The sequence below is a fragment of the Octopus bimaculoides genome, chromosome 12, assembly GCF_046866305.1.
Source record: "Octopus bimaculoides isolate indiv1 chromosome 12, ASM4686630v1, whole genome shotgun sequence".
NCBI lineage: Eukaryota > Metazoa > Mollusca > Cephalopoda > Octopoda > Octopodidae > Octopus > Octopus bimaculoides.
This window is the reverse complement of record NC_142939.1, coordinates 34308755-34330679: the sequence shown is the minus strand read 5'-3', so window position 1 is coordinate 34330679 and position 21925 is coordinate 34308755. Positions and strand designations below refer to the sequence as shown.

The following is a 21925-nucleotide window of genomic DNA, read 5'->3' as shown; positions in this document are numbered from 1 at the left end:
AGACACACAAACCCACATGTATATATACATATACATATATACGACAGGCTTCTTTCAGTTTCCGTCTACCAAATCCACTCACAAGGCTTTGGTCGGCCCGAGGCTATAGTAGAAGACACTTGCCCAAGGTGCCACGCAGTGGGACTGAACCCGGAACCATGTGGATGGTAAGCAAGCTACTTACCACATCGCCTATACGTACAGATTATTTAATTAATTTTTTAAACTAAACACTTTCAAACTTCTGATACTAGTAGAATGTGTCACATAGAGCAGGGTTTATTCTTAATGCTTTGACAAAATTTTGTATTTTAGATGTATTTTGCGTGTCTTTACGTTCTGAGTTCAAATTCCGCCGAGGTCGACTTTGCCTTTCATCCATTTCGGATCTATTCAATTAGACTTACAGATTATTGAATTCATTTTTTTTTTAAATAAACACTTTCAAACTTCCGATACTGGTAGAATGTGTCACATAGGACAGGGTTTACTCTTAACGTTTTTGACAAAATTTTGTATCTTAGAAGTTATTTCGTCAGCAGTTACAGAGTGACAATGGACAAATTCGTGTCTGATAAGTGCCAATACACGAAACTCTTAGCTTTTAATTTACTCTCTAACTTCTGCTGATGATATACATATTACATATATGTGTAAAAAAAAAATTTCATCACGCAATCGAACCAATGAAAGAGTCTCTACCCGGCCGCTCGACACGCTAAAAATAGCAGCCAAAGTATCCCCCTACCTAAATCACACGCCCATTGTAAGTAATGTCCTAGATTATCCAAAAAAAGACGGTTTACTGAAGGCTGGGATGTCTTTGATAATACGTTTGCAGAATCAAGGTTGATTTGAGGCTAAATAACAACAACATTATGGTCAATTTCTATATTAACACTCGCACGATTTTCACTAAAAAAAAAATCGATATTTTTCAGGTTTATAATCTTAAGAATATGACTTTTTATGCTCGCATTTTTCCACTGTATTCATGCATGTATTCACACAAATTTTCCACTGTGTTCATGCATGCATACTATATTACTTTTCTGCTGCTTTAACCATTTTCTCCTCTTTTGGCTCCTCACTCTTTCCAGACAGCAGGACCACTAGATTATATTATCACACACACGCATGCGCATGCGTGCACACATACATAAATAGAATGGACACCCTCATCAGCAACTAGTTGTCTTAATCCCCCAATGACCTTCCCATTGTATCATTATGAGAAGTAATTGCTTATTTCACTGACATGTTTACTCTTAGCATAAATTTCAAGTAGAATCCGTATAATAGTGTGACTTGGTTGGACTACTTAATTACAGTTACAGTCTATTTTGTGGGGTTTTTTGCACACTTTCAAACCAAGCCTTGAAATTAGGGAAAATGTCAGCCAATGCCTTGTAAGTGGATGTGGTAGATGGAAACTCCATGGAAGCCCATTATGTATGTGTTTGTGTAAGTATGTATGTATGTGTGTCTTCCTTGCCACTGCTTGACAAGAGACTAATAGAATAGATCCTGTTTTTGATTTGTTCAACTAGACTCTTCATGTCAGTGCCACAACATAACCACAGTCTGATGACTGAAACAAGTAAAATGACGATAAAGAGATACTAGCATTTCATTTTATGCTGAAGAAGATTTCATTTTCATCTGTTTTCCATCTCAGGGACTGCATCAAGCACAAGTTAGCCATATTGCCCTCTCATATTGTAATACATTAATTAATAAAATGAATGTTAAATCCATTTTTACATCCATTTATTAATGTCTTGCAACAGTTGGCAACCAGTAATGTGAATCTGAGTGTTTGGAATCAATTGCATCCTAATCTGTTAAAATGACATATCAACTCTTATTGCCTAATGCTGTTAAACATAGTAGAATCAGTTGTAATTAAGATGGCATATTTGCTACTAAAAATAACAAAAATATATAATAACAAACATTTATTAAAAAAAATATGGCAGATGGAAGTTATTTAGAAGAAATTAAATGAACATGATATTGCATTTAAGAATCCTATTAACAAAATATAATTAAATAGCCATTGAGATACAAATCCAATAAATACGAGCGATATGAGCGTCGAAAGGAGAGTAAAAGGACTCGGGGACAGTTTCTGAAGGACCCGTACGGGTTTACTAAGAAACTGTTCGCTGAACCAAAGCGTGGCACTTTATCGTGCACGAAAGAAGAACTGGACGTTCATGTCAAAGAAACATACAGCGATCCGCACCGTAACCAGCCACTGCCACCTTTACATGGGCTAAATCATCTCTCAGAACCTGATATCAAATTCCAAATTGGGGACATCACGGAGAGAGAGGTGAATGATTTCGTAAGAAAAGCGAGAGCAAAGAGTGCCCTAGGAGGTGATGGCGTCTCATATAAAGTCTATAAATATTGCAATCGTCTGCGAAAGAAGCTCTTTGTCCTACTTCGACAACTGTGGCGCGAAGAGACTCTAGTAGAAGACTGGTGTAAGGTAGAAGGCATATACCTGCCGAAAGAGGCCAATGCAAAGACTTTAAAACAGTATAGGCCGATATCCTTATTGAATGTGGAATGCAAGATCTTTATGGGAATTCTTTCCAGGAGAACAGTAACATATTTACAAAATAACGGGTATGTTGATGAGTCTGTTCAAAAGGCTGGAATCCCCGGGATCCCTGGATGCGTTGAACATTGTTTTTCGATTTGGAAAGCGATCCAGGATGCCAAGCAGAAAAAGAGAAGTCTGACCTAGCTAATGCATATGGCTCAGTGCCACACGAATTACTGATAAGAGCCATGGACTACTTCCACATTCCAGACAAAGTGATCAAAATAATGAGGATGTACTATGACAGTTTCGAAATGAGGTTTACAGTTGGAAATTTTACAACAGATTGGCACCGATTGGAGATTGGTATTGCTGCTGGCTGTACAATATCTGTCACGTGGTTTATCTTAGTCATGGAGTTGATTTTGAAAGCGGTGGACTTTTCGGTACAAATCGCCCATGTACAATCGCCTAAGAAAGCCTTCATGGATGACGTGACACTTCTAGCTACAGATAAACAAGTCATGCAGAATGCCCTCTTGAGACTAGACGAACTTGTGAGGTGGTCTAGGATGCGGTTTAGAGCAAAAAAGTCGCGTAGTCTGACATTTGTTAAGGGAGTGCAAAAAGAATTCAAGTTTCGAATAGCTGAAGAAAGCATTCCAACAGTCAAAGAAGAACCCGTCAAGAGCTTGGGGCGTGTATACGCTGGAACATTGTCAGATAGAAGTCGCGGAATGGAAATCATGAAACAAGCCGAAGCTGGATTATCAGCGATTGATAACACGAAGTTACCAGGTAAATATAAAATTTGGTGCTTGCAGTTCGGTTTGTTCCCACGACTTTCGTGGCCACTCTTAATATACGAGGTAGCCTTGTCACGAGTTCAAATCATTGAACAAAAATGTAATGTGTTCATTAGAAAGTGGCTAGGCCTACCTCGGATGTTGAACAGTTCAGCTCTTTATCGTAAAAGAGGTTCGTTGCAGTTACCACTAGCATCAATAGTCGAAATATACGGACGGTGATGATGCTGAGAGAATCGAAGGATACGGAAATCAGGCAGAACCCACCAGAAGTGAAAACAGCAAGGAAGTGGAAAGCAGAAGCAGAGGCTGATGTCATCTTGTCTTCTCTTATACATAGAGATATGGTGGGTGCAACACAGAATCATCGGAGAGGACTTGGTTTTGGCGCAAATCAGTTCAAACCGTTTGCAGATATGATGCGGAGCGAACGCAGATCTGTTGTTAGCAACAGCGTCAAAACAAGAGAAGCAGAGAGAAGAGAGCTTCATTTGATCCGATGTAGTCAACAAGGACAGATAAAGAGATGGGAAGAACATGTTGTTGAGAGGAAGATACGTTGGGATGAAATATGGAAGTGGACGACATCTCGGCTAAGTTTTCTGATTCGTTCATCCTATGATGTTTTGCCGTCACCTAGGAATCTCGTAAGATGGAACGTCTCAGAGAATGATATATGCAAATGCGGAAAGGTCGGAACACTGAAACATATTCTTTCCAACTGTTCCTTAGCATTGAATAGATATACATGGAGACACAACCTGGTCCTGAAGGTTATCTTCAATACTATGAAGAACCAAATTCATCTCAACAACACTGAGAAAAAACCGTTGAAAGAACCATCTAAAGATTTTATTACCTTCGTGCGGATCCGTTTCAAGAAAAAGAACAAGAAACTTCCTGTGAGAAATGAAAAGTGGAACGACTATTGGGAAGTGACTGCAGATTTGCCTGGGTGCCAGGCATTCTTTCCCATCCCAGTTATGGAAAAACCTGACATTTTAATGTGGTGTGAAAGAAGAAAAGTTGTAAATTTAGTTGAGTTAACGGTTCCTCATGAAGATAATATGGACGCCGCGCGGGCTCGAAAGATGGACCGTTATGAAAACCTCCTCGAGAAATGTGAAGACGCAGGCTGGAAAGCGGAGCATTTTCCAATCGAAGTCGGATGTAGAGGATTTGTAGGAAACAGTGTGAAACGACTGCTGTTATCGTTAGGCCTAACTCATCGGAAGGTAAATACCACCATTACCGATATCCAAACTACAGTGGAGAAGGCTAGCCACTGGATTTGGTGAAAAGAGACGATGAGTGATGGCTAGAGAAATATTGAGTTTTGTTTAATAATCAGTTGATCTAGCAAGCGGGGCCTCATATCAGTGAGGCGGGGCCGGTGCGCATTGATGCCGCCGAGAGGTAGGCCCTGAAACGGCGCGCATTCTCTCCTGATGACCCCCATACACTTGCTGGCTTCCAGTATGCGGAATTCTTGACTGGTAGCACTTGCATGTGCAAGTTGTTTGCAAGACACATACTAAATGCTACAGATTCTATGGGGCTTGGTAAAACTCTGTCAATCAACATTATAATCTACTGATTCATTCCATAAGAGTGGAGATACTGAATAGATACCAACAGAAAGATTGATGGTTTATATAACTGCTACTGGCCTCATTTTGAGACCATGGTCAAGACATTTAACCCTCATACTGGTCTGATTCTTTAAATTATAAACAGTGACTGTAGGGTAAGAGCAACTGTTCTATTGTAAGCAGCTGCAGTATGGTAAAACTGACAATTGTTTCTTTAGTTAGTAAAACTGTGTTCAATATCTTCTGTTTGTCTAGAGAAGCAGCTTTAGTATTCATGTTCAGACAAAAGATTGCCAATTATTTTAGGTTGCTTTGCCATTAGATATAGACTGGTTGTAATTACAGTCAACATATGAATACTGTTGAGCATTGTATCTGACTATGGTAATCCTGCAAGCCAGTGGTCATCTTCTTTGGCCATGTAGGATAGTCATCATTATCATAATTGAGTAATTAATTATTTCTTTCATCTTCACTGTTTATTCAAAAAAATATCTAATTGTTTTTCTAATGCACAAAATGTTATATTTTTTTGCCTTTACTTTAAAAGAATGATTAATTTCTGATTTTATGTGAACAAAATATTATTTGAGGTAATTTATTCTTTTTGGATTGTGTGGAAATGGCAATAAACTACAATTTAACTGTTTTCTTTGTGAAAATATCAAAAATAATTTGTTGTTTATAATATTCTTTTGCTTTATTAAACCAGAGTGTAGAATACATATGTTGTTGTTTTTAAATGCATTTTTGAAACAATTTTTGCCTGGTCACATGCTGTTGCTGTTGGTCACTGTTTTGAAAGTTAGAGGAAAATACTTGTCTACTACATTATATAAGATTACTGGTTATCAAAATCTTAAACCATGTTGATGAAGACCAATATACTTCATAGCGCATGTAAATTTGGTGACTTGATTTGTCTGACAAGGAAAAACCAAGACAAAATGTAGTAAATAACTGAGCTTCAAATCCTGTCTGCAACTTGCAATGATTAGTATTTGAAAAAAGAATTGGAAAGAACTCACAATATAAGCACTATAAAAGATAAAGCTTTTGAAAAACGAAATGGAATTTTAAAAATAGTAGTAATATTGTATGACAAGTACCTCTCTGAATCTATCTGTGATCAATATGGTTGCAATCATTACCAACCTAGGACTTTTTTTTAAGATGCTAAGGTGGAATTTGGAAAAAAGTTGGCTGCTATTTCATGCAGGCAGAAAACCATATAAAAACTTTTTTCAAGAGCTGGTTTGGTATATGCCAGTACAACTATACAATGATTGTATGGAGATCAAGCTAATATTTTATAGATGTGTTATTTATAAAGAAGCATCAAACATTTCATCTTAATAACTCTGGCCTTTATTTATTTATTCATTTATTTATTTGTGATGTATCATATATAACAAAATATAGATAAAACACTTAGAGTTTTAATGCATATGTTATCAAATATACATTTATAAGCATTAGTTTCAGATTGAAACAACAATAAACCCAATAAATGAAATTGTTTTGAACCACATATTATACTGAAAATAACATAACACATAGGCACTGATATCAAAATAAATGTTTGTAAGATATGAATCTATCTGTGATCAATATGGTTGCAATCATTACCAACCTAGGACTTTTTTTTAAGATGCTAAGGTGGAATTTGGAAAAAAGTTGGCTGCTATTTCATGCAGGCAGAAAACCATATAAAAACTTTTTTCAAGAGCTGGTTTGGTATATGCCAGTACAACTATACAATGATTGTATGGAGATCAAGCTAATATTTTATAGATGTGTTATTTATAAAGAAGCATCAAACATTTCATCTTAATAACTCTGGCCTTTATTTATTTATTCATTTATTTATTTGTGATGTATCATATATAACAAAATATAGATAAAACACTTAGAGTTTTAATGCATATGTTATCAAATATACATTTATAAGCATTAGTTTCAGATTGAAACAACAATAAACCCAATAAATGAAATTGTTTTGAACCACATATTATACTGAAAATAACATAACACATAGGCACTGATATCAAAATAAATGTTTGTAAGATATTCAGTTAATTACTGAAACTGTTTTTAAGTCAAAGATCTATAATTACAACACTTTTAAAACTTAACATTTTTCAATGAAATAAACTTTGCCTCACTATTTGAATTTATTATTTTTAATGTGATCCCATCTCATCTCGTTCTGCATTTCCAGACCTGGTTGGTATCAAGTTCAGTTTTATATATATTTTAAGTTTTATTAACTATTCTACTGTACATTAAAGTGTAACATAATCATTACATTTACTCCTACACCTTAGTTTAGAGCATTATGAAGTACATATTTTGATTGGAAAATTCTATCACTCATGGCGTTAGGAAGGGCATCCAGCTGTAGAAACTCTGCCAAATCAGATTGGAGCCTGGTGTAGCCATCTGGTTCACCAGTCCTCAGTCAAATCGTCCAACCCATGCTAGCATGGAAAGTGGACGTTAAACGATGATGATGATGATGATTCTTACTTACCTTTATCTTCCTTATAAAGTTCAGGACATCTACCTGTGTATTATCTTTTTCCTAATAATTTACATTATCATATATTGTTATAAATGGTCATTCTTTGCTAGTTAAACATATGCCCTATTTATTTGATCTTCACTTTAGTTTTATTAGTATTATTTTTGTCATACTTTTCTTACTAATCTATTTCATACTAAATAGTTAGTCACTCATTTTAGTGCAATATATTTTATTTCATTTCATTATAAATTCAATTCCTTTAGATCATTTTTATAAGATTTATCTTTCCACCCACTTTTATCGATATAATCTAGAACTTATAACTATTTAAAATGTAATATATGTTTAGTTTTACTAAAAAGAAATTTCTCTGCCTTAAAATAATACACTTCAAACATTATCTTTAGTATTGCTAGCAAAATTTAATTTAATTATCTTTTTATTTTATAGTCATAATAAGAGGTTTGTTTCTGGACAGATTTTAATTATTCCCTTGGGTCATTTGAATTTTATCTACCAATGCACTTAAATAGTATGTATTATTCTTTAGTGTCTTTTTGTATTTGTGTAGTTATTTATGTAAATTTCTTCATATCTTGTCATCATATTTACCTACATCATCTATACTAGTTCTTATGTTTTATTTCATTTACACTTTATTTAACTTTGAAACAGTTTTTAATATGTCTTTTTTTTCTTTCATTTACACTTCTAAGCTATCTTTTATCTCAATATTACTCACATAATTAAACCGTCACCTTTGGCTATTTCTTTCTTTATTCAGCTAACAGGATTTAATTTCCCATTATTTTTCTTATTACTTAGATAAATTTTAATGGCTACTTCTGTGGTAATGCAAAAATGAGCATAACTCTTTTATTAACTGATTTAATTCTTCAAATAGCCAATACAAAGGCATTATACAACAGTCTCCACCACAGGTGATGTGTTTGCACTAGCATTTAACTAATCTCTTAAATACTTTTTGAAACCTTCAGGCTCCCTTGTTGCACATACTTCCTCACAGCCAATTTCACTGCATCTGTGTCATTAAATTATTGTCCTCAAAGTGAGTCTTTCACTGGACTAAACAGGTGGAAGTTAGAGAGAACCAGATCCAGACAATATAGTGAATGGGAGAATCACTGACCAGTGTCATTTGTTGATTGCCTAATTTTTTATTAAGAAGTGTGTTGTTCATATTTTCATGGTGAATGTAGCTTGTTTTCAGACTCTTGTTTGGTCTCTTCTAATGGTCTTACTAAACTTTTTGAGTGTCTTGATGTGCTGTTCACTGTACAGTCACACTCCAGAAAATAAAGGAAAATAATACCCTAGTGGATCACAGATACACTCATCATGATTTTCTGTGCTGATTGCTGGCTTTTGAACTTCTATGTAAGAAGTTCAAAAGAAAAAGAGATGTGACACCATTCCATGACCTGATCATTCAATGCCCAATCATAAAGACATGGTCACTGTTCAACTCCATTCACCAGATTGCAAATGAACATGGCTTCATTGGCTTCAAATACTTCCAGCAGATCAAACCAGACTTCCACGCTTCTCTTCCTTACATTGGATGTCAACTCCTGAAGTACACATGTTCAGATACTCAAGGTCTTTCAAAATATGCATTATGACCAAAGTTCATTTGTTCAACAAAATCACCGATCATGATTCATCTGTCTGCACAAATCAATCCTTTCACTCATGATTCTTGTCAATGGTCACAGTTGATTAGCTCTCATCATGTGGTTTGTCTTCAATGCTGTTTTTTTTTTAAAACTTCATCCATCTATGTACTTGCTCTTATCAATGGTGTCATCTCTGTAAGCAACCCATAGACTCTATGGATACATTAGGTAAAGTAAAGTAAAAAAAACCCTTCAGTCATGAATAACCATGGGATTGCACCTAGAAAGTTACCACCCAAGGCACAAGTCCAGGAAAAAATGTTTATGGGAGACCAGCAGTCACCCAAGCATACCAGCCTCCATTCTCCACACCACCAATGTTATCTAAGGGAAGGGAAAAAGCACCAGTGACGTTGCAACTCATTTCTACAGCAGAGTGAACTGGAGCAACATGAAATAAAGTGTCTTTACTCAAGAACACCACACACATCCTGGTCCAGAAATCGAACTCACAACCTCACGATTGTAAGCCTGACACTCTAACCACTCAGCCATGTACCTTCATATATTATATATTTACACACACACACACAGATAGATACATATCCCTCCCACACACACAATAGGCCTTTTTCTATTTCTCTCTACTAATTTCACTTACAATGATTTGGTAGACCTTAATCCCTTTAGGTAGATTTTGCCCAAATAGCATTTTAGGCTCTGGGAGAAAGGTTGGTTGTGAACCACAAGACTTTCCAGTACCATTTCTTTTGGGACCAGGCATATAAATTATCTTGTCTTTAACATTGCTAGCAGCTAGCCTTCAAGAGAAAGCACCAACAGAAAGTCTTTTGGTTCTCCCATCCCCTTCTTTGAGTGTAAAAACTTGTATGGGCAAAATTGTCCTAAGCTTAGTTGAAAAACTCGATAGACACTTACGTGTAGTATGAATTATTTTTGTAAAATTTTTAATAGCCACATCTTCAAAATATCTTTTTGCAGTAAACCTAATGTAAAGAAAATATTGGCAGGTAGATCCACACCTGAGACAGAAGCTAGGTGCTCATGCAGAAACAACACTACATGTTCTCTTAACAAACACTGCAACACAGAGGCAGTTATTTATGAATAACCTGCACTTTTTGTTATTATTAAATAAGGCATGCATTTCTCCAAGATTTTCCACATGATGTAATCCTTGATGTTTTCCTTAAACAACCATAGATGTCTAACCAGGGCTGACATTGCACCTCTCCTAAATACTAAAGGAGGGCATATGGTTGTTGAATCTGGTTTGGAAAGGACCTTCAGTTATGCTCACATACTTCTGCACATTTAACTGCCCATTGGGATTCTTTGGTGCTACACCTTCCTCATATACAACTGTTTCTGTGTTGCAGTGTCTATTAAGGGGACATGTGATACCTGCATGAAAAAGGTTAAATGTTATCTTATCTACAAGCCCAACTGTGATTATAAACACTAACTTCTCAACCATTAGTCCTCCCATCATCACATGTAGAAACTGGACATGACACTTTCTCACCTCCAATATCAGAGAGCAGTCACTATATTTTTCCATACCTCCCATTCCTGAAGAGCATGTGTATTAAACAGCTACCTTGTTATCTAAAATCCAGTGCAAAATTGGTAGGTAAGATCAGTATAATACTGTATACTTTGATTAATATACCCACTCTCTTGATAAATATGAAGTGTCTAATATTTTTGACTTATGGGGATCTTTCTGATTTGGCGGACACCATTTTTTAATTTAGTTTTTATTTATTGTTTTCTACCGAAACACTTTAAAACTTCGTATACTTGTATATTTTGTTCTTATAGAACAGAGAAAAATTTTCATATTCAAAGTTATTTCATGTTAAAAATTGTTGTATTTTGGTAATTTCAACCAATCACTGACGTCTATTCAGCTGAATACAGTTACTGTTGTTCTTTGACAACAATAATTTGTGGTGGTGCATATATCGTTAGTCCCTGGTAATTATAATTTTAATTCTCTTATGAATATTGCCTGCACTGGATAATAGCTAATAAGGGAATCGGTAATTTTTCGGATTAACACCCGCACGATCTTCACTGGGGTATTAGGGCTAGGGTTTTAGGGTCAGGGTTAGTTTTAGGGTTAGGGTTTAGGGTTAGGGTTAGGGTTACAGTTAGGGTTTTTTCCAAGAAATAGCAGCCAAATTTTCCTCAAATCAAATTCTACCATCATTTAGAAAATGTGCTACTGAGTACACAGTACTTAGAAAATTACCGAAAAATTGTTGAACAGATTTTCACCGACTGGTTTGAAAAAAGATTATCTTCAAACATACAAACATAGATATGCACAGTGTAATTTATTATCTAAACAATATATGCATTTCGTGTATAAAGCTTTCTTATTTATTGTGATGGCAGCTAGACGTATGAATTACCATTTTTCTGTAATTTTGTCGGCTTCAAAAGAAAACAAACCAAAAAAGCGGATGAAATATGTCATAATTAACAGGAACTAACGATATATAAACCGCCACAAATTATTGTTGACAAGGGACAGCAGTAACTGTATTCAGCTGAATAGATGTCAGTGATTGGTTGAAATTACCAAAATACGACAACTTTAACATGAAATAACTTGGAATATAGAAACTTTTCTTAACAAGGCTAAGAGAAAAAAGATGTTTTATATGACACATTCTACCAGTATCCCAAGTTTGAAAGTGTTTCGTTAGAAAACAAATGGTGTCCACCAAATCAGAAAGATCCACTTATGGTTTTACAGACAGCTATGTATGTATATAAACGTATATTTATGCTAACTATAATTATTCAGCTACTATGGATTGATGTCTGTATAATTAATAGTAACTGTGTATTTCCCTTCCCCACCCTCTCTCTCTTCCTCCTGTCTATTACTCTGACTCTGTCTGAGAGACTTATTTCCTTATTAGGTACATTATAATTAAAATGTAATTGTAAAAGTAATTGAATATTCTATTGGGAGTCAATTAGCTTTCTCTTCTTGATATGTGAGGCAAGACGATATTTCAATGGTTTAATGGATATTAAAATTTTGGATATTCCTATATCCCCTGAGATCTTTCTGTATCACTTATTCTGAAGAATATATTTTTCAATCAATTTGAAAAACATATCCACAAAGACAATTTAATTAATCAGTCATAAGTTAAAAATTTAATTTGTTTAATTTTGACTACAGGTCAGTGACTTCCTTCTGTAATTAAATTTATACTTTAAGAGGGTTAAATTCATTTATTTGGATATTTTTAACTTCACACATGTAACTGGAAACATCTAAGTATGTGTGTGCTTGCATGAGTATGTCATCTCCATCATCAGTATTGTCACCTTGTCATCATTTACTGTCACATTTCCAGATGTGGTTGTCTCTAAAGCAGTGTCTTTCAATTTATTTTTATCCTTTGTTATATCTCTGTAGCAATTATTTCCTATTAATATGTTCATGACATGTTTATGAAACAAATTGAAATTTACAGAGTCTATCTCCAGACTAGCTGGTGAGGATGACACTTTATTCCATCGTTTTCTAAACAAATCAACCAGTGTACTATCTTATTCGTTCACTCAGACTTACTTATATCAATAGATGTACCTACATTTTTATCTTTTCGACTAATCAAGCTAGTACACTTATCTCATCAATGAACATGCTTATGTCATAATTTATATTGCATCGGCTATTCAGATCAATGCCATAATAATGAGCTTCGCTGTTAAAACTAGTTGACATTGAGGAACTTCCTAGTGAAAATTCTTGGTAAGAATCATCAGATATGTAACATAATCAAGAATGGCAGGACCCAGTCAGCATAGTCCAGTTATAAAGTTCCACATTAGAGTGTACCATTCAGTATCATGCAGGAATCTGTCACTAAAGAGTTTCTGACAGTTATCATGTCAGATATAGCCATGATGGCTAATAGACTTGCTATAAATTTATCAGTTCCAATTTTACCTGCAATCTTGATACTCTTATGCAGAACAGTAACCATAAATCCTGTTAGCAGAGTTTCAGCTTCCCTATACAAGAAATACTGACCACCTTTTACAGGCATTTTCATAGCTAATAGCTTTTTATCAGTGGTGACAAATGTTTCTATCAGTTTATCACTGTTCAGATGCTCTATACACTGACACACGCACACACACGCACACACACACACACACACACACATATGCACAAACATGCAAACACACACACACACACACACACACACACACAAAACATATATACATACTAGGGCAAAGGGTCTGTGAATACAATGCATGCACTTCATGTCTTACTCTTTTTATAATAAATATTTTTTGTGTAATATAAAATTAATTATTGATAATTTTCACTATCATCATTGTACTCATGATGCTTGTTTGTATTTCCCATTCCTTCATTTCTTAACATAAATTGTAAACAATTGATATTATTTAACAAGTGTAAGTAGAGAATCTCCTTTGCTTAGCAAGAAAAGAAAGAAAAGCAGTTAATTTATTGTTTTCCTGATCATTTTGAGAAGGGAATGCTAGAAAGAGAGACAAAGCAAACGAGTGGTCAAGAGAAAAAAAAGCAGAGAAAAGCAAATTTTTTCTGCTTACTTTCAGTCATAGTAAGATCAGTGAGCAGGGATGTTATTTCTTCCTATTCTACCATTCTCTTCGAGAAGGGAGCATCAAAAGGAGAGACAAAACAAAGGAGCAAGTGGTAAAAAGAGAGAAAGGTAGAGAAAAGGAAATTTTTTATTGCTTGCTTTCCAGCCATGTTAAGCCAGCAGACACATCATCAACATATTTTAGTGCTGATGTTTTTACTGCCCTGTGCATTAGAGATTAAAGACCTGTCTATTGAAAGGATAGCTTTAGACAAGAAATGGATATTTAATCAATTTCCAGGTTTGTTTTATTGCTGATTCTGGTTTATTTCAAATGATTATTTGAAGAGTATATATTTTATGTTTTATCTTTCTCTTGTTTTAGTCATTAGATTGTGGTCATGCTGGGGCACCACCTTGAAAAATTTTTAATCAAATGAATCAACCCCAGTACTTTTTTTAAGCCCAGTCTCTCATACCAAACTGCTAAGTTACAGGAACATAAACACACCAAGACCGATTGTCAAGTGGTGGTGGAAGACAAACACAGACTCAAACACACACACTACTAGCTTCTTTCAGTTTTTGTTTACTGAATCCAAGACTTTGGTGGACCTAGAGCTATAGTAGAAGACACTTGCCCAAGGTGCCATACTGTGGAAATGAATTCAGAACCATGTAGTTGGGAAGCAAGCTTCTTACCACATAGCCACTCCTGCTTTTTAAAAAATTTAATGCATGGAGAATATTCTCGATCACTTCTTAAGATTCGAATTTAGTCATGTGACCCCAGCATTTTCTTTTTGACTTGCTCACACTTAGAGTGAAAAGAAGCAACCAGCAAAGTCCATTTTTTGGTGATTAAAAAGTAAAGTTTTCATCAATGACAGTATTTTTAAAAGTTTAATTTTCAATATTTAAAATAGGTTACATAAAAAAGGTTATGTAAAAAGGCAAACTAGCACTTGAATGTTTTGTTAGAATGAAGCCTTAATTCATTTAAAAATATTATAATCAAGAAACATTTTCCACACTTTCATTCACCCACAAGATGGTTAGAGAGTCAATTAGCTCAGTTTCCTCTCTACTTTCCCAACCTTTGCAACAAGAAGCTTCACAGCTAAAAAGAATTACTATTTGGATGACATAATGAAACAGAAAAATCAAACAGTAAGGGTCATTTTCTGGCTATAAGTGAAACAGTAATGGGATACAGTGATATTTTAAGGTCACGTCTGGGATTCATGAAGAAAAGTGCCAACTGCACATTTTCTGGACTTTCAAGTGATATTCAAAGCAAGACCATTTAATTGTATATCTGCTACAAGTTAAAGTGAAATTAAGGCAGTGAACAAAAAGAGAGCTTTTGTTGCTTTTATGTCTGATGAGACTACAGACCTTCAAAGGAAATCTCAATTGCCACACATTTTGCAATTTGATAATGAAAAGGAAAGGCGTCAAGAAAGTTTTTTTGGGGATATGTCAATGTCCGTAAAGATAGAAGTGCTGCATCACTGTCAGAAGTTCAAAAATTTGTTCATAAATTCACCTGTGGCCAAAAATTCACTGCTCTAATTTATGATGACGTGAGCATGATGGCTGGGCATTTGAACAGAATGCAAACAAGAATAAAGAAGATTTTTTGTGCAAGCATCATATTTATATGTTGTTATACACATTCACTTAATCTGGTACTCTCTCAATTGGCTTCAAGTATTTGTGAATGTTGAGTTTTCTTCTAAACTTTAAAAGGAATTTTGTCAAAGTCGAAAGCTTGAATAACCCTACCGGATGAAATTGTTGGAAGGTGATTTCCAAAGTTACCTGAGATAAGTTGGAATTATTCATCTCAACAAGTAACCAGTCTGTCCAACAAAATTACTGTGTTATCTGGAGTATTTTCAACCGTATTAGAAAATCCAGAGGATTGGAGTGCTTCAGAATTAATACAGGCAAGAGGAGTCATTGCAATTGTAGAAGATTTTCAGTCTAAATCTTTTGTGGTTTTTGAAGCCATATTCAGTAGTTCAGAAATTCGGTTTTTGATTCTTCAAAAAAGTTTACTTGGTGTTTCAAGATGTATATAGGAACTAAATCAAGCTGTAGCTGAAGTAACAAAATTACTGTTTGATCTGACCATATCTGCCACATCTGTATCCTGTGACAAATAGCTTTTTTCATTAAAGCAAGTAAATTATTATGAGGTGTTCTCAAAGTGAAGAGAGAATGAATAATTTGGTCTTCATTTCCAATGAATAAAGACCTTTTGGAGATGAAGGTAGAGCATGGTGCTGATACATTTTATAGCAAAGTGATTAATGCATTTGTCAAAAAGAAACAAAACATTGAACTGATTTACAAATAAATTTTAGATAGCTCATTATCTGTAGGTTTGGTTATTTTCTCAGATTTCTCTTGTAACCAACAATAGTCATTATGGCAAGCCTGTCACCAGAGATTTGCTAATGGGGGAATGTCACATCCAGTGGAGAAGAGTACCAAGCCCAAAGCATAGCCCGCTGGTAGATGTACCGTTTGTCACATTATAATTAGTTCACATCGCATTCACAGATAGAATGGGGGGGGGGGGGTTGAATAGTTTTTGGTGAAGGGGAGAATAAGGCTCCACTCTCTGCCTTGGTGATTGATCTGCATCATGGACTACATGCCCTGGTTTTCAAGTCACCCTTGCCATTGATCACATGTCCAAACCAGTGTAGTCTTCTCTATTGCATAACTTCTCTCTCCATACATAGCACTCTGTTGTGCATGTGCATTGATATTGCACATCCAGGAGAGCGTAGCAGTTTCATTCCTTTTTACCTTTTGTATGTCCTCTGCATTCAGGGCTCACATTTCACTACCATGTAACATTGCTGTTCATATACATCCATTATACAATCTTCCCTTAACTTAGAGAAAAAGACTTTTGGTTGTCAATGAAGTTACAAGTTCTCTGAACTTTCTCCATTCAGTTCTTATTCTAGCAGTTATACTTTTGATGCATCCTTCTACACTGCTAATTATCTGCTACTTTTAGAGAGCCTCTGGAGTATTTGAGGAAATCACTTACCCATGTATCTGTAGACTATGAAAACAAGCTTTGAGGGTGGTAACTTACTAACTGCACCCATTCTCTTAAGTTGCCTAGCTAGAAATGAATAGCCTCAGAGACCTCACACTGGCCTTCCAAATTTCAGTATTAATCACAAACTGAGGTAAGGAGGTTACTGGATTATATTCCAAGTGATTTCACAACCTTCTTTGAAGTTGACCACGTGTTTCAGTTCTTGAACTATTTGCTGGTAGGCCTTGAATAGAAAACGAGAATGTCAGTGGTGTGACTGAGAAAAGATTCAGATAGTCACCAACAGGACAAGTCTTTAATATTGTCAATGAAAATTCATGGCTTGGCTACTTTCAAAAGAATGAATTTGATCTAAAGCTAAGGTAATGTTCAGTTAAATAATGATCTATTAGCCATCATGTTAAGTCAGACAACATCTTGAAAAAAGTTAATTATAGTGTATTTTATTGTGATACGAGGAACAGTGGTTGTTTTACAGAACATACTGTCCTCACATGCTCTATATTTTGATAATTTTCATTTTAGAAAGACAAAGTACTAAAAGGAGCTGCGCCTACAGAAGCTGTGCTCAGTGAAAGAGTAAATAAGAGATTTCACAGTTATGAATGAAAAAGAAAACTGAAAGAAAAGAGACAGATAAAACAAATTTCGATTACATTTTCTTCCTTCATATAACTACCTTTTGAAGCTTGTTTGCTGTATCAGATTAGAAGTTCCTAGCTCCAAATACTGTGCTAAAAAAATGAATTAAAATGTCATTTTTTAATAACTGATAAAAAACATGGTGTTTTTCTGAAATTTATAGTAAAAACAAGCTTAAATATGAGGATTATACTGAAAGTAATGCAAAATTTTTATATTAAGTGACATAGGTCATTCAAATTGCATATGTTAGTAGAATAACACTTCCTCTATAGAAGTTCTACTTTCTGTTATTTGCTGCTGTCAGATTGTGGGTTTCAAGTAGAAGTAATGTGCTATTATTGAATTCATGACAAAGAAAGTTTCAGGCTGTTCAACATTCACAGAAGGTTGAATAATCATTGCAAAGGGCAACATGCACAGATAGATGAAGTTTAAAATGGGGAAACTAGCATTGAAGATAAATCATACATCTGAAGACCATCAATTGCAATCAATGACATAAATTACCAGTGAAAAGACAAATAGCTTCTCATAGACAGATAAGTTACAAATGTGAACTCACTACACAAATGGATTGTGGGCACAATGCATTGCAAAAGTTGCTAGACGATTTTGAGTATCAGAAAGTCTGAGCAAAACAGTACCTTATTAGTAATTGACATCTGATTTGAAGGATAAGTTTGGAAGTTTGCTCTTATCTGTTGGAAGTATTTGAAGCCAATGAAGGCACCTGATTTTTTTTTTCCCTGATACAGTGGTTGGTACAGATTACTGACTCTTGAGTTTTTTAGGGTGATGAGAAGGTCATCATTCTCTAGAATGTGGCTGTACGACTAACAGCAAGCAGTGTATTAAAACCCTCAAAAATCTTATAGAAACCTTTAGGAAGAAGAGAACCAAACAAGTGACTGAAGCTGATCTACATTCACCATGAAAATATGTGACTACAAACATCTTTGGCAACAAATCAGGCAATCAGCAAATTGGGTTGGCAGTGGCTCCCTATTTACTCTGTGGCTCAGTTCTGGCACACTCTGGCCACTTGTTTTGTCCAATGAAAAACAATATTTAGGGACAATGACCTGATGATAAACTTGATGAAAATGGATGTCAAAAGTGGATACACACTCCTGAATTTTTTCAAAGAGAATTCAGGTGTTGGGTTCAATGATGCCAGAAATGCACCACCTCTGATGAAGTAGAATCTGTGCATAAAGAAAGCATTACTCTACAAACATTTGCAATTTGAATATGCTATACCTGTTAATAAAAAAGATATGCCTAACTATTGCACTATTTTCAGTACAATCCCTGTATTTATAGTTATTTTTCACATATATTGAGTATTTTATTTTGACTGCTGTTCTTTTCTTTACAACCCATTTGGTCAGTCATTTATTCCTATATTCTAAATAAATTGTTTATTCTCATACTCCTCCTTTTTTCAAAAACAACTGTTGAAATCTTATTCCCCGCACATCCAGTTATCATCAGAAAGAAAATAGTAAAATTATTTCATATGTGTATTTTTAGACCAGAGCTTATATGGTTACCATGGTGTTTGTTATATAGCCCATAGTTCACCAAGCATATAACGTTTTGAAGTCGGGTCAGTTTGTTTACATAATGTCCAAAGTGACTTGCTAAAATGACAACATTTTTATACTAAAAGAATAGATAATTATTTTTCTTTGTAGTTATTGATAAGCGTTTTTGACTTTTTAAGTTTAGGGGTTTCTGAAATTCTGAAGTGACCACTCAAACAATCAAGCAAATAAATGTGCTAACAGCAAAATCACTAAATAAACTGGAATTTTGGAGAGTGGACCAAATAAACAAAGTTAAAGATTATTGATCAAGTAGGAGCAAACATTGGAATGATACATGCTATGTGCTTTACTTTAGTTCTAACACACAGTATAGGGAACTAATATTGACCAATCACAGACTAATTATGAGGTGTATATGGTAAGAAGATTGAATCAGGTCAAAATATTACTTGTTTTACTTTTACCAATTCCTCAGATGAAAGTAAAAAGTCCAACCCAGTAAGAACTGAACTTAAAATGGCCAGATATTAAATAATAAATTGTGAAATATCTGGTATAGTTCAGTTGCCAGAGCAACTCAGCCATTATTACACTTCATGATGAAATAATAATAGAATTAAAACCATATTCTATATCTTAGTGAAAAACTCTTTTGACAACCTGAAAGGAAAATTAAGTTGAGTAAGAGATAAAAGTCAGTGTGATTTGAAATATCTATTAATTAACTATTTGATCAGTAACATCTATCTTCATTTGATGAAGAGTTGTATTGGCTTGACCTTTACACAAGCAGAAAGCTTCTACTTTCTTATTACTCATACCCAGAAGCATATCTAAGAGAATTATAGTTACCATCAAGGTCAAGATAAGTAGCAGCTGTGAAAGAAAAGTAAAGCTGAACCATTTGGCAGCTATATTAATATCAATTTCCGTTTGCCTTGTGTGTTCTGGAATGGTCTTTCATCTTTCAGAATAAAGTAGCTTTTCGGGCAACTGTGGGTTGGAAATCTCAAACTTTAGTTCATATAGAAAAGTATATATTTGAATATTGCATTTTGGACGATGTATATTAGTCAAGACATTTGGTTATTTTAATTATTAGAATAATCATAGTTATTTGATTTAATTAGTACAAGTGCAATTAATCCAGTATGATAATTAAAAATCTCTCCTCACTATTGACATTTGTCATTGATACAATATTCTTGCAAGATTTTAAAAAAATTGTACTTTAAAAGATAATTTGTTGAGATAGTTATAATTTTGATGTTATTTTGCAAGTAAAGATCAGTAAATTGAGTTAGATTGTGTTTTAATAAATAAGACATTAATTTGGCAATGAAAGATATCTTTTCATAGTGAAATTTCAACTTGAAAATTAATCTTTTTTTTTTTTTTGAAGAACTATTAATAGTGATTATAACACTAGGATAAACTTGGAAAAAATATATCAATCACACACATACCATACACATTCATGCAAGCACTCACAAACAGACACACACACACATATATATATATATATATATATATGTATATATATATATATATATATATATATATATACACTTATACATGAGTTACTATTGATGTCTGGTTGTAGTTTGACACCGCTTCACTTTAGAAATAGAAATTAATCTCTTGGGATAATGTTGATAACAGTGTTGATCACAAGTGTAAACATTCAAGCACAGCCTGTTGGGAATAATATAAGAAAGTAATTTGTTCTCTACAAAAACACAAATTTATGGAGAATGTGAAGATGCCAACTAAATGGAAGGATGAATTCTAGACATGGTGAAACAGAAAGATTACATGTGTTTAGTTTAATTGGTATTCCGAGTAGAATCCAGAAGAGAGCCATTATAGTGATTGGGTTGGCACCATTATATGACAACCTCTAAACCACCAAACAACTTTTGCAACATCAATTCATTGCTTCTTACACTAATGTTGCATCAACAGATTTTTCATTCTCCTAAATTACTAGTTCTACTTCCATTCATGTATCTTTTTGCAGTAGGATACCTTTATATTTGACCTCTAAGAGTTTCTTTTATATAAAATGCACAGTCCTTCTTCTGTTGAACACCACCACTGTGGAATTCTACTTATTAACATTAGTTTTGTAAAATAGTAACAAATTTAGTTCACCAATATACCTAACTTAAGGAAATGTTTGTTAATTTACATACAAATTTAAGATTATTGACATTATGAGCAGAGATTCAAATGTACATCATTAGTAATGTATATTTGAATCTTTGCCCGAAATAATATTTATTTTTATATTAGCATATATCACTGATATGTAAAAGTTGTAGCAGGATGAGATGTTAAGGTGTTGTCATATTGACAAATAGTTTGAAAAGACATATATATATACAATCATTACAAAAATCTAATCTATTGTAAAGGTAATATTTATTCCCACTTAAACATGGATGTTCTATTAGAACAAATTATACTGCAGTAGATACCATGAGAGAAACTCTCATATGGCCTTTTGGTACAAAGTGAACACTTGTTTATGTCTCTAGTGGGGAAATAAATCCCCACTATCTCCAATGCTAAGGCCACCAGATCACATGATTTTGACATTCCATGGTCCTGTCAATGGTGGACTTTTGATCACTAGTGATAGGTTCAAAATTGATACATTGAAGAAGTGGTACCTCCTCTTTAATGAAAGAATGTAATGTATATAGTTGATAATATTACTGCTAGAAACAATTTCAATTGCCACCATGTGTATTTCTGAAGTTTCACCAAAATGATTTTCCCTTGATATGCTTGATGAAGATGAACTTTGGGAAATAAAAGTAAATATTTTCCAAACTCAATAGCTTCTGGAGCTTTTCAAAATAGATTAATAAACCAGAGTGAATTCATAAG

At 34.3% G+C, this 21925-nt stretch overlaps 1 protein-coding gene across 1 annotated transcript; it reads left to right on the top strand.

Moving 5' to 3' along the window:
• The first annotated feature begins 2914 nt into the window (after positions 1-2914).
• LOC149133066 (uncharacterized) lies at positions 2915-17656 on the top strand. Its single transcript, XM_089360907.1, has 2 exons — positions 2915-3352; positions 17361-17656. The coding sequence occupies exons 1-2, from the start codon at positions 2968-2970 to the stop codon at positions 17408-17410; spliced, it is 435 nt and encodes a 144-aa protein (XP_089217033.1). The 5' UTR covers positions 2915-2967; the 3' UTR covers positions 17411-17656.
• The last annotated feature ends 4269 nt before the right edge of the window (positions 17657-21925 follow it).